The sequence below is a fragment of the Rhinolophus ferrumequinum genome, chromosome 11 (assembly GCF_004115265.2).
Source record: "Rhinolophus ferrumequinum isolate MPI-CBG mRhiFer1 chromosome 11, mRhiFer1_v1.p, whole genome shotgun sequence".
In the NCBI taxonomy this organism is placed as follows: Eukaryota; Metazoa; Chordata; class Mammalia; order Chiroptera; family Rhinolophidae; genus Rhinolophus; species Rhinolophus ferrumequinum.
In genome coordinates, this window is record NC_046294.1 from 36,378,346 (window position 1) to 36,397,940 (window position 19,595).

A 19,595-nucleotide genomic window follows, 5' to 3' on the forward strand; every position below is an offset into this window, starting at 1 on the left:
CCTAAGGATAAAACAAAAGGGGGTAAGAAAATTTGCACAGGAAAAGTCAAATCCATTGCTTACAATAGATTATAAACAAATTACAAACAAAAGAAAACTTGTTTACAGGCTTGCAGAGTTTTGAAGGCAACTGGAAGGGTGATCGTGTAAGGAAACATACACAGTCAAGGGCTGGCGGACAATCAAGCTGGTACATGACATTCATCAAGAACATCACTGACATCATATACTGAAAGCTCTGCAGTAAAAACTGTACATAATCTGTTGACATGAAACGTAGTTGTTTTTTTCTACCCAATTCTATAGGCCATATTTCAACAACAACAACAAAAAATCTAAATTCCTAAATCAAATCAAAGTTTTCATTGGTTTCATTTTGCTTTGCTTTTGTCTGAATAGACAGGTTGCCAGTGCTGGTGACCATATATCCTAATTTTTCAATTTGGTTTCTTCACCATTTGGTGTGGTTGATTGTTCTGGCTCAGTTCTTGGAGTCTCTAAGGAACGGTTACTAACGCATAGCTAACTATTCATTTAAAAAATAATTTAAAACATAAGTAGGTAAAGATTGGAATCCCGCTAATGATAGTGTTAAAAAAATGTTTTTAAAAGCAAGGAAAAGATCTAATTTCCTTCAAATTTCCCACCTTGAAAGCAAGTTGTCATTAATCTTCCATTATATCACCCACAAGGAACGAAAGAGTAAACTTTGCATTTAGTTAATACACTTCAGTCTCTCGATTCCAACAAGTATGAAGTTAGAGGCACCAGTGGTGGAGGGTGACGGCAGATTTCTCTAGCACCTTCTTCAGGGGATAAAAATCTTGGATGAAAATGATGAAGCTCATTATCTAACTTTGGCTCTTTTTCAATTTCTTCTTGATTGTAATGCAGAGCTGTAACACAAAGATTGAATATTAGGCACTAACCAGAACTGGGTTTATCAAAATTTCACCCTAAATACTTTTCTCACCCCCTCTTTTATTAGGTTGGCTATCTTGAAAATTACATTATTACAACACATTAAAATTTTCTTTATACTTTCCTCAGGTGAAAACCAGATTTGTATTTAGGCTTATGGTGATACAAATCTGTCCAATTAGCAATAAAAAATAATGCTGTTGTGAACAAATCTTGGTAAAAAAATATGTATAGCCATGTCTCAAAGGATTTTTACCACTATTTGTAAACTGCAGTTCTCTTTAGTGAGAGTTAAATATTATAGAAAACCATCTTATAAAATAAAATTTTAATTATATAGACCTAAGTATTTTATAAAATTTACATGCTTCATGAAAATTCACATATGAAACAAAACCCCAAATTACTAATACATACCACTAAGTCAGCTAAATCAAAGACTATTTAACATCTAAAGAAGTATGAAGAATGGTATAAATTAACCACAGGACCAATGCTTTCTAACAGAACTGGAAAGAGTACTATTAGCCACTCTCTCAGAAATAATACTCTCTCATAAATGCCCAATACTCACAAGAACTGGAATTCCTTAAGTCCATAAATAATTTGAAACAAACAATTCTTTTTAAAATTATAATAAATTATAATAATTTGCTGGATACTGTTTGTTTGGATTAATATCCATCATTTATTCATGCCAAAAAAAAGCATTTTAAGGAATTTTTCTAAGTTCTCCTCCAATTACTTTCCGATTTAACGCGCCTAACATGTCAAAGGGTTAACCCTAGGAGAATCCCTGTTTTATCACAATTTCTGGTCACAAATAGAGTAATCAATAAAAGGATGTTCTAGACCATTTTTGAATGTCTCCTACAATTCGCACAATAAAGACAGGGATTCTTCTCCATCTCTAAAGAAACATAGTATTACTCTATTGAGTGACTTTTATGGATTTTGTTTTGTTTTTAAAGCTGAATATAAGCAGAACTTTTCTAGGTTGGCATCTTTAATTTTGGGATCCATGATTTAAGAAAAAAATCTGAAGTCTGGAGGAATATGCAATGATTGTTTAAAAATTTGTAAAATGAGGACTAAGAGTTTAAAAAATTATTGATGTTGAGAAACAATGCAAAATTATGAGGTGTTACATTGGATTGGTTCACTCAAAAGCTTCAAACATGCATTCCTGTACTACAGAAAGTTAAACACTACTATTTCCTAACCTCCCTTGCAGCTAGGGTTCCAGGTATGGTTGGTCCAACAATCAGATGCACTCACTTGAGACTTTCACTCAGAACCGAGTTACATGGGGAAAGAGACAGGACACGAGATATCCATTTTTGCCAACACAAAGCACAGCAGTGGTGGTGTGGTTCCGGAGCTGGCGACTGTTCACATCTTCCTAATCCAGCAGGCAGAGTCTCAATATGGTAAGTAGCTTCTTGATTGTTCCCAAAGCTGCTGCTTCTTTGGTAGTCCTCGCTTGTGATGTAGTTCCTACCCCGTTTCCCCGAAAACAAGACCTAACCCGAAAATAAGCGCTAGCATGATTTTTCAGGATGACATCCCCTGAACATAAGCCCTAATGCATCTTTTGGAGCAAGAATTAATATAAGACCCGGTCTTATTTTTGGGGAAACACAGTAGAAGCTCAGCCTGCATTCTGTGTTTTCAGCTCTCTCAAAGATCCTGTGAGCTATCTATACCCCTTAATCAATCCTATTCCGTTTAACAGCTAAAGAAGATTCCATTACCTAGAACCAAGAATCTTGACCTATACAGAATTTGATAGCTAGAAGTGAGGTACAGCAAGTAAAAGGATCTTAAACATGAAGTGGGCTGAACTGAGGATGTGGGGCTTTGGGCCGTGAGATCTCATATCAACTGAAGTTAAGGTATCAGAGAAAGTGGTGGGAGTATTTCAGAAGGATACGTGTGGGCCGCCTCTTGCCTCTTTCAGCAAAGTCCTACAAGAGAGATGTGACTCAGGCTAAGGTTAATAAGCCTACAGAGATGGAAGGATATATAGCTTTGCTGAAGGAATTGCTCTTTCTATCTACGGAATAAATTGACCAAGTCCCAGATCTGGAGCACTGAAGAACTGAAAAAGTCAACTACCACAGTACTGCGAACGGAAACAATTACAAGGTTCTGGGAGGCTGCCAAAGCCTCCTTAACCTTTTTCAAGAACCTTCCCTTAAGAATTTTCTGCCAAGTAATGGGAACCATCCTACGGAAAAAGATCAGATAAAGACTGTTGCCATCCCATCCAAGCCTATAGTTTAAAATGATTTCAAGTAAGTACCATTCATTTAAGACCCCAGGGGAGCGCGAGAACACAGAGGCCAGCAAGTAAAGATGAGGTTCTTTGTTAAAAACTATGTCTAATCAAGACCTTTGTGGTTCCTTAAGGTAAGAATTAAAGAAAACAGACCAGAAACTTACTAAGTTTTTAGGGAACTGTTTTGCCAAAACAAAAAAATCCCTAAACCGGGCCTATAATGACCTGTAAGTATCTAAAACAATCCTGAACCCCCGAACCCAAAATAATAGGAAGTGAAGTGCTAAGCCTGTCTGGCCTCCAACTAGGGCACCCTTTCCAATCCTCACTCAGATGTGTCCTTAAAAATTAATTGACAATAAAAACTTCCCTGAGGGCAATGCCCTGAGGACATTAGACAAGGTACTTCTCCAGAAAGTTGAAACTATCAGGAAGTTGCCTAGGGAAAAACCAGGAAATGTGTACTAAGGGACATAGCAGAGAAACCCTGCTATTTTTATCAAGCAGTATTTTTATTGTTATGAATCAGTGAGTGCTCTGTTTCCGTTTTCCCCTTTTCAAGAAGGCTGATTTGATTGCAGTAATCCTGTACCTGACCCAGCATTATAGATATGTTGTTCATGGAGCAGACTCCTTGCTGTTGTGGCCAGAACATAAGAAACCACCTCCTAACCTGATGGAGGGGACTATACTCAGATACCACGGTCTTTGAGGTCTATGCAATAATGGATTGGATTTGGGTGGTTTCCTTTTGGGTGGGGAAAGTGAGCGTTTTCTATGTTTCAGAAAAGTGTACAAAGATATGTAGGTGGCCAACAAGGCTGATTGGGTTAAAATTAAAAGTTGTCTACCAAACAGTCCCTCTTCCCATCTTCCTTAGTTAAAGAATCCTAACTTTTAGCTAGTCCCAATGCCACAAGGATTTCTCATCTTCCCTAGCAGGTAGATGGCCATGTGACTCAGTTTAGGCCAATGAGATGTAAGTTCAAATGCTGTGTGGCTCTCCAGGAAAATTGCCTCAAGGAAGCAGAGTTACCTGGGGAAAGTTCTTTTTCTTGCACTTCCCCTGCCTACAAAAGCAATCTTGGGGCAGTGAGGATGAGATAACTTGAGAATAAAAACCATGCACTGAGGATAGCAGAGCAGAAAGATAAGGAACCTGGACACCACCTACTTACAGATTTCTTTTATGTAAAAGGGAAAAACTCCTGTTTAAACCACTGTTATCTCTGGTCTTTCTGTTTTAGGTAGCAGAACCTGACATTAAATGATAGCGTATAAAGCAAAAATATGAATGAAAAATGACCCGAAGTGGTAGCAAAAGCTATTCAGTAGAATCTCTGGCAGTTAAGGATGCTAAAAGTAGGAAAAAGATACCAAGGAACACTGGGGAATACTGTGGTCTTTTCAGGAGAAAAATTATTAATATCAAAAAGAGTTTTACTGACTGAGGGGATGATAGGCACCCATAAAAGAAAATCTATCTTTATGAGTAAAGGAGAGCAATTTATTTTAACAGCAGTAGACAGAGATTTCTTAAATAGTTACTGATGGTTTCACTAAATTATGGCTGTAGGCCATTTAAGTCGTTAGAGGAGAACAAAGTAAAAAGAAGGGAGGAATGAAAGTGAGAGCAGACACTGAGTTTGTTTTCTTCCTGGTTCTGGTACACTTCAATCCTTAAGTATCTATGTCCAAAAAAAAATATGGTCTCATTTAAAAAGTATCTTCCTTTATTCCATAATATGCTTTAAAATATTTATTGAGTAGAGAAAAAGGAAGGGAGATAAAAAGATGACACAGATGTTGACTTAACAGTTTTCTTCCAAGTTCTGGTGGACTTCGGACTTTAAATGACTGTTGAAAAAAAAAAAAAACAACTCATTTTAACAGTAGCTTCCTTTATTCTGAATCTTCTTTTATATATAGTATTTTTAAAACATGTTTAGCTGATCACAGATTACAATTTAAAAACCATGTTATCTGAAAATATCAATAATTGATTGGAAAGAATTATGAATAATGTTGAAATAAAGCATTTCATCATAAATATGGTATTAAATGATAGAGCTTTTGAAATATACAGATGAATAAAAATTTTAGAGGCCATTTCATTTTTCTTAATATAAGGTGCTCTATTTCCATAAATGTATAGAAAATAGCATAAATATTAATAACTTGAATTATATTTATTAAAAATGTGGATTTTAATTATTCCATTTTTTATTTCCTTAAACAAATAAGCAAACAAAATTACATACGTGGCTCAAACTCAAACTTCGATTCTCCGCCAGGCACTGATGGAGAAATTTCTTGTTGTAATTTTTTTTGTTCCATCTGCTGTATGACCTAATGAATGGAAAAAGAATGTTTTAAAAGGAAGTATTATTTGATTTTTTTCTGATATGTGTGACCTTTGACAAATCACAACAAACTAACTGAAAATTGTTTTCCAAAATGAGATATTAAAATTTTTAAATTTAGATTAATATTCAACAAAGGACTTTTTAAAAATACCAAAATTTAAAATACTATAGCTAATAGGACACTGAAGTATTACATTCCTAAAACACAGGCTTTTAGCAAAGCACCTAAAATCCTTTTTAATGCCACAATCCGTTTACAAAATCCCACCTGATGATATTCCAGCTTCTGAGCCTCCAGTTGGTCATGCTGACGCTGTAGCTCTTCTTTTTGTTTTTGCAGCTCATCTGCCTTTTTCTTAAGTTCACTTTCTTGTAAGGAGATAAGATTTTCATATTCTTTCAGTTCTTCCTCTGTAAAGAACTGTTGCTGATCCAATGTCTAAAAGGAAAAAAAATGAGGGAGGAATAATTTGAGAAACATAACAATAATGTCTGTTTCAGCTTTAAAATTCTATTAGTAAAGTATAATATATATATATATATATATATATATATATATATATATATATATATATAAAGTATTATACCTTTTGGGTAAAAACGAAAGGAAAATAAGAAAATATGTATTTATATATATATATCTGAGCAAAAGTGAAAACAGGAACAAAAACCAACAGACTGATGAAATTGTTTACCTACAGAACAAGGAAGAGAACTGGGTAAGAAGGACAAAGGGAATGAGAGAAAGGAAATCATACTCGTCTGAATCCACCTTTTTTGTACAGATTTAACTTTTGGAAACACGTCAATGCTTCACATACTCAAAAAAAAAAAAAGAAAAAAAAAGAAAATCCACAAGGACAGAAAAATTCCTCAAAGTCCCCAAACTGAATACAAACAGAAGCAAATAAATAATACTTTTATTTTAATAAAATAACTAACAGAGGTGGAGGGAAAAAAAGAACTAACCCAATAAACTTTTGATTTCAGTATTTGAACTATGTGCCCTCATGTGAAAAACAAGCAAAAAATCTGAACAAATATTAAATTCCTGTTTTGCAGAGGCATCCATTAGCAATCCTGAAACTCTTTGTACATCCTACGACTGAGCAACTAAGTGGAAAATTATTGTGGAAAATGGGAGCCAGGTTTTGTATGAAATATGGAAGAAGGAAAACATAAGATGCTGTATTGGAATTGAAAGTGTTGGATTGAAATGTAAGGAGATAGTGTGAACTCATGAGTTGTAATACATATAGATAGCTAAATATATAAAAATGAATATAAATGTGTGTAAGGGTATGTGTGAGTATGTGTATATATAGGTATGTACATATACATAATATAAATAAATAAAAACATATTTTAAAAAAATTTTAATTCCCCAACTGTTATCTGACAAGGCCTACAAGTAATGACACTTCAGTAGCAAACAGCACATCCAGTGTCCAGATCCTGGTCTGTAATATCAATATTCACTAAAAAAAACAGTGTTCCTCAGAAAAATGTCTGATTACAGAGGTGGGACAGAGAAAGAACAAGATAAGATTTGAACATCTTGTTATGCTACAAAGTAAGGAAGTCCACAAAGAATAATGGGGACATGCCAGAAGGCAATAAAAACCAGTAGGAGGAAACTCCCACTAGCCAAATCTGGGACAATTTGAGCACCAAAATAAATCATAGTAAGGATTCGAGCTTATTGAATAAAATGAGAAGCCATGAGTCGATACTGAGAAAAATGGATACAGAATGGGGGAGGGACAGCTTTTCCTTACAGTAGAAAGGCAACTAATATATGTAGAAGAATGATGATGAGAAAATCACCATTTGTCAACAATCACAGTAACAACAGGTTCTGACCAGAATCATCAGTGGATGCTAAAACCAGTAGATAATGAGCCTCAAAGTATATCCTTCAAGAGACATTAAAAAAAAAAAAAGGAACATTAATTTCTTATCAGTATAAATTTAAATGAGTATACTTCTTTAAAAGCACTTTTACAAAATACATCAACAGCCTTAAAAATATTCCCTTGGTCCTGGTAATGCTACATTGAGAATCAATCCTATAAAATAGCCCCAAACACATAGTTTTATATAAAAATGTGTTTATAGCAATACTTTTTAAAATAACAGTAAAAGAATGAACATAATATAATGTCTCACCCTGAGAGAACAGTTAAGCAATGCATAGCTGTTACAATAATGCTTACAAATAGTATTTGGAAATACTTTTGATATAATGTAGAGTGATTTTTAAAAAAAAAAGCTGACTTCTGATTCTGGCAGCATGGTGAGATTGACAAGATACTTTTTAAATTACAAGAGTTAAAATAGGAACTTTATAGTGAGGAAACCTGGTAGACACGACATGAACCAAATAATCAACGTTAACATTACCAGTTATGAGAATAATCAGCAGCATATGTCTCCTGATACAATGCACTTAGCATCACTTCAGTGATATTCCTACCAAAAGTAGGAATCACAAGGAAACGACACACTCAAACTGATGGATATTCTACAAAATAACTGGTCTGGACTCTTTGGAAATAGCAGTGCCATAAGGTACAAAGACTCAGTGACTATTTCAGACAAAAGGAGAATAAAAAGATATTACAACTAAATTCAATGCATTATCTTGGGTTTTCTTTTGCTATACAAGACAATACCAGGAAAATTGACAAAAATCTCAATAAAGTCTAGAGAAGTGTATTGTGTGTGTAGAATTTATAATTTTACTGTGATTATGTAAGATAAATCCTTGTTTGCAAGAAATACACATTCAAGTATTTGAAGTTAAAGCAGTATCATGTGCAACCTACTCAAAAATAATTATTTGTTTTATATACATACACATATACACATATTAAAAATAGAGAAAGAAAAAGAGAGGGAGAGAAAGTAAATGTAGTAAAATGGGAAATCTAGGAAAAGGGTATTCAGGAATTCCTTTTCTATTCCTGCAACTTTTTTATAAATCTGAAATTATATCAAATGAAAAAGTATATAATTATCTATTAATATAGTTCACCAGAAGCACTAAAAGGAATGCATGTTCAAATAATTTTAAAATTCTGCTTCACCAAAGTCCAGAAATATTTCAAATGTTAAACAAAAACTTACAACAAAAAGAAGCTGATTTCTTTAATCTCAAACTAAGAAGACCAAGTGTTTCAATTTGCCCAGGACTGTCCTAATTTTAGCACCAAAAAGTTCCACATCCTGGGAAACTCTTCAGGCCTGGGTAAGCCAGGACAATTAGTCACCCTATCTCAAACTATTTTCTGGACAATTAAAACTCTAATTAAAATGGTAATCATTTTATTTTCTTTCTTCAATCTAGTGTGTTTGGTAATTTTCAACCACTCTTAAAGATATGTACGCACTCATTTATACACAGTAAGCTATGGCATAGATTGGTACACCTTTCTGGAGCAATTTGACAGATATATTTAGAAACTAAAAAATGTTCATAAACTTTGAGAATAGTTCTATTCCTAGGAACTAATCCCAGGAAAATCATCATAGATGCCAAAAATGTAGGAACAAATGGACAGTTATAATAGTGTTATTTATTATAGCAAAAAAAAAAAAATGGAATTGACCCAGAATGTCTAAATCTGGAAGAATGGTTATATAAATTATGGTACAACCACACAACTTCAAGCTAAGTAGTCATTTTTTAAATCATCTTTTTGAGAAATGGCATTGCAAAATGTTCATGAAATACTGATAAATTAAAAAAAAAATTCACACACACACAAAAAAATTCACAAACATACAAAGCATTTATACAGTATAAAGCCATTTTCAAAAATATATACCATGCTTTCCCGAAAATAAGACCTAATCGGAAAATAAGCCCTCGCATGATTTTTCAGGATGACATGCCCTGAACATAAGCCCTAATGGGTCTTTTGGAGCAAAAATTAATATAATACCAGGTCTTATTTTTGGGGAAACACAGTAGGTATGAATTTAGGTATATATGTAAATTAAAGATGGGACAATACATTAAATACTATATGCTATATATGCATATACTAAATATGCAAATATGCTACATATGCAGATCCTATTTAAATTTGCAAAACACAATGCATAATTTAAGTGTCTACCTCTAGATGGTAGAATTATAGGTAACATTTTTTTTGTAACTTCTAATTTATTCTTTAAATGTATCTATATTTCTAATTTTCAGGAATGAACATTATTTTACTTAGAAAAAAACTTCTAATTATATGCAATGTGATTACAAATGAGAGACCAATTGCCACAAGTTTTCCAAGAAATCAAGTTCATTATTTTAAAGTGACACTTTTTTATATGAAAAGCCAACATGGTAAGACTACATACATGCAAACATAATGGAGAATAAAAGTTAAAAGTAGAATAACCTGATGTAGAATTTATTGAACCACACACCCCATTCCAAGTAGGTTCTATTACCTCCCAGCTATCTGGCTCCAAGAATTCCTTTTTTTCTGTAGCTTTCAAAAACTCTTCTAGAGTCACCAGTCGGTCTTTGTTAGCATCAACCTGATGAAAGGAAAATGTGTATTTAAAATAAATAACTCTCATATTATTTAGACACTAGAAACTGTCTTTTAATAGATGCTACTATATAAACATATAGCAATTAGGGCTAGCCTATCATATACAGAAGCTGGGTGGGGGGGAACAGAATACCCAACATTATACGAGAATTAGAAAATAGGTATCTTTCTCTTCTATATAATTCAAATTTGAAAATACCATGAGATGTCGATATACTTGACACCCCCAAAGATCTCCAAATTTGAGTCTGCTGATCTGACTAGTATTGTCTTCCTTCCTCACCATACCATGTAAAATCCCTCTTGAAGCCTAGTGTTTGGGCAAGAAAAATAACCTTTCCAGTAAGAGGACTGTTTTAGATAAGAGTAAAGGAGTTTAAATTAAAATGCTCTCAACATTTTTTTTGTAAAAGCAAACAACTAAGTAAATTAAAGCTAAAGTTAACAACCTCTCCAAACCCTACAATGGATCTTATATAGAAAATGGCAAGTTCAGTTACAAAAGTGAACTCTGTAATGGCTGAAGAAATTCATTTGATACTTGGGATGCCATCAGTCAAAAGAAATCCCAATTCATCCATATCAGATAAAAATCACTGAAGCAAAACAGTGGGCTTTAGTTACCATGTCTATATCAGAGTTTTCAGCTTAGTAACATGAACCAGAAATAAATATTTGTTGTTATGAACCATTTAGGAATTGGGTTTTGGGATTTTCTTAGCAAAACTAAAACGGCCTTTTAAAAAGATCTAATATTGGGCTACATCATTTTTTACTTCTAAATGGATATTTTATAGCTGATATGCAGCAACATCTTAACTTGTTAAAATATTTTAACTTGTTAAAATAATTTTATTCACAGTAAGGGAACCTACTGAATATTCTGGATCAAAAATGAAAAATCAAATCAAATACATATTCTGTATATGTATTTTCCATTTTATGACAAAAATTTATTGCAACAACTTGAATAATCCACAGAAGTAATGTATATCAAACTTTTAAAACATACCTCATTCATTACATGTTCCCTCATTCTTAGCCTTTCTTCTTCCATTTCTACCATATCATCCTCTTCATTTTTGGGGTCATATACTTTCTCCAACTAAAATGAAAAATGTAAGACCAACATGAAAGAAAGGAAAACAATAGAAGGAAAAAAGAGAGAGCAAAAACACTAAATATTTAATGAACTCATTTACCTCTTTAGTAAATAGGGCTTCCAATTCTTGTTCATCAAGGAAGCCATCATTATTGACATCTAAAGTTACCAATGGAAAAAATTGATTTTAATGCCTTAAAAATAATTAAAATACAACTATATAAAAATGGTTTGCAAAAGTAATACTGACACAATGCATCAATATGCTACAGAAAAAGGTCTCTTCTTTTTTATGAAGCCTCAGATCAGTCCAACTGATAACAATTCATTACCTATTTATAATTCATCATAGATTTTTAGAAAAATACATATTAAACAATCCTTTCCAAAAATATAAAGTAAAGCAATATGCTATGAGCAAAAGTAAATTTCATAAAGCCCACTAGATATAACCTAGTCACAGAAATACCTTCATTTTACGGAGAATCTTGTTTTAAGTCATATGATGACTTAACAGTGAAAGCAGGTATAAAGACACAGCTAATAACCTAAAATATTTTATACTGCAGATCAGCAGTAAAGACTATGGTATTACCCTAGAGAAAAACTCTAAACATTTACTTTCAATAGAGCTCAATAGCAGACCTTGGCAGAAATCAATTAAGAGTAAAGCAACTATAATTTTTCAAACAACAGATAAAAATATTAATATGTGTATCAAATCTGTTACCATGTAATTTGAAAAACGTCTTGGGGTCAAAGTCATTAGGATCCAATCCATCAGTCTCTTCCCATACCTCTTTCAGTTGATCTTTGCTTCCCTGTGAATCAATTTATAAAAAACACTCAAAACAAAATATAATCTGTATATGCTCAAAATAAAATATGAATTTGAGGAACTTTGGAGAATTAAAAATCAAGATTTAAGAACTAATAACTCATGATAAAATTCTACTATCTGATACAAAGAAGTATTTTCATCTAATTATGGTTTCATAAAGTTATAATCCTTACTGGATGATTAATTTTGGGATGATTTTCATGCTTTTTCTTCATTTCTTCAAATTTAGATTCTTCTTCTTTTCTCTTTTCTTCATTCAGTGTTTTTAAATATTCTCTCCTTTCATGTTCCTTCATCATTTCATATTTTTTAAACTCTTCATGTCGAGTCTTATCATAGTGTTCCAGATCACTTGTAGCCTAAAACAGAGTATTCAAATTCAATAAAAAGATGTGTTTGAAAAATAGAAACAATGTCATTCTTGTATATAGCATATTTTCTAACAGAAGATAGTATAGACAGGCCCTAAAATACTGGGCTCCTCTTTTTAAATTCTACCAATTTATTTTAGTCATTATTATTAGCAGAAATGGAGGCATTCAGAGAAGCCAAAAGTTTAGGAAGTTCCTCATAAGCAAGTAATATATTATTTGAAAAGAAGGAGGAAGGGACTGTATCAAATCTGTACAATATAGAAAACTAGATTGGTTTCTAACAACTTCACTAAATTTAATAATACCCAGGCAAGAGCATCTAGTTTGGTAACTGTACAATATAACACGAGGGGTATACAAACTCTTAGAATTCCTGAGACCAGATGTGTTTCAGAACTTTCTATTGACAAACATTTGACAAGGGAGACAAGAATACTCATTGGAGAAGGCAGTATCTTCAATAAATGGTGCTGGGGAAATTGGATATTCACCTGTAAAAGAATGAAACTAAATCCCTATCTTACACTACTCACAAAAATTAACTCTAAGTGGATTAAAGACTTTAAAAAAATAAGACCTGAAACCATAAAACTCTTAGAAGAAAACATAGGGAAAAACTTTCTTGACATGGGTCTTGGCAATGATTTTTATAAAATATGACACCTAAAGCATAAGCAACAAAATGAAAAAAAAAAAAACAAGTGGATTACATCAAACTAAAAAGTTTCTGCACAACAAAAGAAACAATAAACAAAATGAAAAGACAACCTATGGAATGGAAGAAAATATTTGCAAATCATGTATCTGATAAGGAGCTAATATCTAAAATATATAAAGAACTCATATAACTCACCAGCAAAAAAAACCAAATAATCCAATTAAAAAATGGGCAAGCGACCTGAATAGACATTTTTCCGAAGAAGACATTCAAATACCCAATAGGTACATGAAAAAGTGCTCAACATCACTAATCATTAGGGAAGTACAAACCAAAAACACAATGAGATATTAATTACCTCATGCCTGTTAGAATGGCTATTATCAAAAACAAAACAAAACAAAACAAAACAAAACAAAACAAAACAAAACAAAAAACAAGAGATAAATGCTGGTGAGGATATGGAGGAAAAGGAACCCTCATGCATTGCTGGTGAAAATGCAGCCCCTATAGAATACAGTATGGAGGTTCCTCAAAAACTTAAAAATAGAAAGACCGTATGATCCAACAATTCTACTTCTGGGTGTATAGCCAAAGGAAACAAAATCACAATTTCAAAGAGATATCTACATCCCAATGTTCACTGCAGCATTGTTTACAATAGCCAAGAGATAGAAACAACCTAAGTGTTCATCGATAGATGAATCAATAAAAAAAAAATGTGGTATATCCATACACAGTACATACATACACACACACACACACACACACACACTGAAACACTATTCAGCCATTAAAAAAAAAAAAAAGAAATCCTGCCATTTTCAACAATATGGTTGGACCTTGAGGTCATTATGCTAAGCGAAATAAATCAGACAAAGACAAATACTGTATGGTCTCACGCATATGTGGAATCTTAAAACAAAACAAAACAAAACAAAAAGCTAATCTCATAGAAAAATAGATTAGATTTATGGTTACCAGAGGCAGGGGGTACGGGGTGGAGAAATTGGGTGAAGATATTCGTAAGCTATAAACTTCAGTTATAAAATAAGTAAATCCTGGGGATACAATGTACAACATGATCACTATAGTTAACAATGCTGTAAGGTATATTTGAAAGTTGCTGCAAGAGTAGAGCCAAAAAGTTCTCATCACAAGAAAAAAAAATTTTGTAACAATAGGAGATAATGGATGTTAACTAAATTTATTTTGGTAATCATTTTCCAATATATATGTATGTGAAGTCTTTATGTTGTACACCTTAAACAGCGTAGTATGTCAACTATATCTCAATAAAACTAGAAGCAAAAAAAAAATTTATGGGGCCAGCCCGGTGGCTCAGGCAGCTAGAGCTCCATGCGCCTAACTCCGAAAGCTGCCGGTTCGATTCCCACATGGGCCAGTGGGCTCTCAACTACAAGGCTGCCAGTTCAATCCCTCAAGTCTCGCAAGGGATGGTGGGCTCTGCCCCCTGCAACTAAGATTGAACACAGCACCTTGAGCTGAGCTGCCTCCTGGATGGCTCAGTTGGTTGGAGCACAGGCTTTCAACCACAAGGTTGCTGGTTCGACTCCCACAAGGGATGGTGGGCTGCACCCCCTGCAACTAGCAAAGGCAACTGGACCTGGAGCTGAGCTGCGCCTTCCACAACTGACTGAAAGGACAACAACTTGAAGCTGAACGGCACCCTCCACAACTAAGATTGAAAGTACAACAACTTGACTTGGAAAAAAAAAAAAAAGTCCTGGAAGTACACACTGTTCCCCAAAAGTCCTGTTCCCCTTCCCCAATTAAAAAAAAAAAAAAAATCTTTTAAAAAAAATTTATTAGATTTTAGAAAGAGAATATGGCACATATGCCACATTATGAAATATCTCTGTAGAGTCTGTAATCAAACAGATTAGTACTTTTAAAGCAAAATCTGTGAATACTCACACTCAGTAGGCTACATAAAACCTATAGATAGCCTTACTATAATTCAAGCCAAGTTTCAGTTTTTGTTTTTTGAACTTTGGAATTGTGGGTAAGAGTTACAGACCTGTATGTCCAAATTATTATCTGTACTACAAAAGTTAAGCTATCTGCCTCTGAAGACACTCTCTAGAGTTAGAAAAGTTATATTACCACTTCATTGAGTTTACTTGTCAAATTACAAAACCTCAAAGGTATAACAAACATATTATTTTTTGGAATTATTCTCACCGCTTTGATTAGCATATCTAAATCTGTAGATTCAAACTTGTCAGGATTCAGGTGGTTTAGGTGATCAAATTGTTTTAGAAGAGCATGGTGGTCTATGCCTGTATCTGAAAGAAAAAGAGAAAACTATAAATGACAAATTACCAGAAGCTAGAAACATTAATATCAATGATATACAAGAATAAGCATTCATATTTGTTCTTATAGGGATTTAAAAGAAAATACAAAGTTTTAGATTAAAGGTTCATATTTTCTTTTAGGATATTGTACATAGAGTTATTCTAGGCAAAGGTAATATCCTTGAATCTAGAATGTAATACAATTTAATGTGTACATTTTAATATTATTTCTAGAAAGACTAGTTGACCATCAGTATAATAAATAGCAAAAATTTTTATTATCATAAAACTACCAAACTTCCTACTTTTCATTAAATTCCAATATACTGCCCTCATCAAAGGTCTAAGTAGATTTTCTAAAGAGAATTGCTCTAAAATTTCTATGAAAGAATTCTTTGCATGCTGCTCCAATGAATCTTTTAGACAACGTAAGTCTAATTCAGGTAAATTCATTTGAACAATGACTTATTTTTAAAGGAACATCAATTATTTTTCTTCGTAAAAATTTTTTGAAAAACAGCCTACACTAGTGTATTGTACTTGAATGGGTGAAGTGGTTCTGGCTATTTCAGTTGTATTACAGAACTGAACAAAATAGGTACCTGTGTTGATTTGTTAGAAGTCAGGGTTCCCACTTAGCAAAAATATACAAATATGAAGTCATGGAAGAAAAGAAAGAAACCCATGGAAATGGCTGGGAATTAATACTGCCTGTATGAACTTACTATTTCTAAAATAAGTATGTGCACATGTATATGCATGCATATTTCATGTGTACATGCATGTGTGTGTACATATATACATTTATATATACTGAGGGTGCCAAAAAAATGTATACACATTTTAAGAGATGTTATCTATGCTCAAGCAGTAGTTTGCCATAATCAGAGTATCTGGACGCTGATGGTAATCACTCTGAGCACCTCTTGTAATTGCAGAAGTCAAACGTGACTTGTATTCATCTTTTGTTATAGATATATATTATTACAATTAATGCAGTTTTTTCCTTTCTTAAAATGTGTATACTTTTTTTGGCACCCTCTATATATACATAAATGTGTGTACACATGTAAGTGTATAGACATGCATGTGTTTCCTACCTCTATCTAATGAAAGTACCAAGAAGGAAATACATTCCAGAAGCAATGAGCACAGCTAGTGCCAGGCCTCAATCTGTAATATCATTTCCCACTAAAAAGAACCAGAAATGCTCAGAGAAATGGATGATTCCAGGACTGGGCAGGAGAGGTACAAGATGAGCCTGGAACATTTTGTTATATTAGAAAGTGAGAAACTGCTAAATTTAGTTCAACTACGCTTTCACTGAATTTTTAGTATGGCTCTGTACTAGGAGTTTACTTAGGAAGAAAAGATTTGTTATAAGACTTAGCCCTAAAGGATATGACCAGACAGTGAAATATATGAAAAGATGCTTAACCTCACTCAGAGTAAGAGAAATACATATTAAAACTTCACTAGTATACCATCTAACAGAATGGCAAAACTCCTAAAGTTTGAAGATACTACTAGCAAGGCTGTGAGAAAGTATTGCTGGTGGGAATGCATATTGATACAGTCTCTGTGAAGGTGGCAATATCTATCAAAATTACAAATACATTGTAATTTTGTTATCTTTTGCTTTAACAATTTCACAGTAGGGAACTTATCCTACAGGTAATCTTACACAGATACCTAGGATATATTTACAAGAATGTTCACTAGGGCCGGCCCGGTGGCTCAGGCGGTTGGAGTTCCGTGCTTCTAACTCCAAAGGCTGCCAGTTCGATTCCCACATGGGCCAGTGGGCTCTCAACCACAAGGTTGCCAGTTCAATTCCTCGAGTCCCGCAAGGGATGGTGGGTTCTGTCCCCTGCAAGTAAGATTGAACACGGCACCTTGAGCTGAGCTGCCTCGCCTCCCGGATGGCTCAGTTGGTTAGAGCGCAGGCTCTCAACCACAAGATTGCCAGTTTGATTCCTCCACTCTACCAAGGGATGGTGGGCAATGCCCCCTGCAACTAAGATTGAACATGGCACCTTGAGCTGAACTGCCACTGAGCTCCGGGATGCCTCAGTTTGTTGGAGTGTGTCCTCTCAACCACAAGGTTGTCGGTTTGATTCCTCCACTCCCGCAAGGGATGGTGGGCTGCTCCCCTGCAACTAGCAATGGCAACTGGACCTGGAGTTGAGCTGCGCCCTCCACAAGTAAGACTGAAAGGACAACAACTTGACTTGGAAAAAAAAAAAAAAGAGTGTTCACTAGAAATAACTCAAATGTCCATCAATAGGGGCCTAGTTAAAAAAATTATGGTATCACCATATGATGGAACTCTATGCAGCTGTTTTAAAAAAAAAAAAATGAAGATGGTCTCTTACAAATACAGAAAATTCTCCAAAATATATTGTTAAAGAAAAAATACAAGACAAAAAAAATGTGTATGGTATGCTATCTTTTATATAAAAAAGGAGAGGAAAAATAAGAACTTTTATTTGTATTTGCTCATATAATAAAGAAACTCAGGGTATTAGGGGGCAGAGGGAACTGGCAGGGTACAAAAATATTGAGGAGCTATATGCTATATACCTACCTATACTTTCTTGGTTTAAACCATGTTAATGTACTTTAAAAATTAAACCCCCCCAAAAAAATTAAGACCCTTTGAATCCTTCTTCAAATTATCAAAAATTTCAATTCATAAATTCTGAATCAATAAGAAAATATTCATACGTTTTCTAAGCATATCAGACTGTTTTCTTTAGATAATGAAATTCAGTCTCTATCTTGGAATAAAGGAAATATTGCCAAGATTGAGGGAATGAAGGTTGTCTAAGAGGAAAGAAATCTCAAAACATCTTCAGCCTAGCTTCAAGAATAGAATTACCTTGTGTTTCTGGCCACCTGAAGTAGTAAGATATGAGTAAGATATCAGTTTATCTCTTACTGATATCCTTACATTCAGGATAATGAGTATTTGGTACTTGTTTTCTAAGTCTATTCACCAGGACAGTGTTTAATGCTCTACACAAGCATTTCTCCGATATAACCCATTGACCCAGAGGTACATGTTTAAAATGAAGGTTACTTATCCCCAGAATCAGAATATCTGGAGGTGAGATTCAGTAATGTGCATTTTTAACTAGCTTCCCAGGTGGTTCTTATGCAATGTGAAGTGTAGAACTACTATTCCACCAAGAGTAAATGTTCAGATTCTATTAATCACAATGCACCACCCAAAGAACCAACTACAGGGGCAAGTCACAAGGACACAGGAGCCTGCTTGAAGAGTCTCGCATCTCCCAAATCTGGTCCCTTGATTTAGATTCATTATTAGAAAGGCCATTCCAAGATAATACAGGAATTCACATATGTTTTCATCTAGTGCTGTCATGGTTTTATTTTCTACACTTAAATCTATGATTTATTTGAACTTAGCTGGATGTATACGAGATACAGAACTAACTGTACAGTTTTCCAAGTGGCTACCCAATTATACCAACACTATCTCTTTTAAAAAAAATCTATCCCACTAAAAAGGAGATACTACCTTTGATTTGAACTAAATTTTGTGAGTATCTAATTTTAATTCTGGAATTTCTATTCTGTTCCATTGGTCTTCCTACTTGTATGTGAAAAACATACAGTTCTAATGACCAAAGCTTATAATTTTAGGCTGAGGCTGATATATTTTAATATCTAATATATCTAGCCCTTTTTCATTGTTCTTCTTTTTCAGAGGCATGTAGCTTTTCTTGTTTCCTTTCTCGTATAAACTTTAAAATTAACTAGGCTAGTACCAAAAAGAAAAGTATATATTTTTATTTGGATTATATTAAGTTCATAAATTAACCTAAGGAGAATTGACATTTTTATAATGTAGAGTCTTTGTATCAAAATGATGTATGTCTTCCTATTTGTTTTCAAGTCTTACTTTTGTGTCCTTCAGGAGTATCTTAATTTTTTTGTCTGTAAACTTGCACATTTCTTAATAGGTTTATTTGGGTATTTTATCTTTGTTGGTATTGTAAATGGACTCTTTTCTTCCATTATATATTAACTAGCTGTTGTTTGCACATATGAAAAATATTGATTTCCATATATTAAGTCTACTTTGATGAATTTTCCTGTTGTTTATACTGTTTACCAGCCAATTACTTTGGGTTTTCCAAGTA

At 33.6% G+C, this 19,595-nt stretch overlaps 1 protein-coding gene across 4 annotated transcripts in view; it reads right to left on the reverse strand.

Moving 5' to 3' along the window:
- Nucleotides 1-19,595, reverse strand: part of NUCB2 (nucleobindin 2) — a 41,461-nt gene continuing 21,866 nt past the window's right edge. For 3 of the 4 annotated variants that reach the window (XM_033121597.1, XM_033121595.1, XM_033121598.1), the window contains 10 exons: nt 15,311-15,414; nt 12,247-12,432; nt 11,963-12,053; nt 11,333-11,391; nt 11,143-11,235; nt 10,024-10,113; nt 5,837-6,007; nt 5,464-5,551; nt 2,200-5,059; nt 1-896 (listed from right to left, as the gene is read on the reverse strand). In XM_033121597.1, the coding sequence (XP_032977488.1) occupies nt 5,052-5,059; nt 5,464-5,551; nt 5,837-6,007; nt 10,024-10,113; nt 11,143-11,235; nt 11,333-11,391; nt 11,963-12,053; nt 12,247-12,432; nt 15,311-15,414 (890 nt within the window). In that variant the 3' untranslated portion in view covers nt 1-896; nt 2,200-5,051. Of the gene's footprint in view, nt 897-2,199; nt 5,060-5,455; nt 5,552-5,836; nt 6,008-10,023; nt 10,114-11,142; nt 11,236-11,332; nt 11,392-11,962; nt 12,054-12,246; nt 12,433-15,310; nt 15,415-19,595 lie in introns of those variants that run through there. The other variant, XM_033121596.1, reaches the window with a different exon arrangement.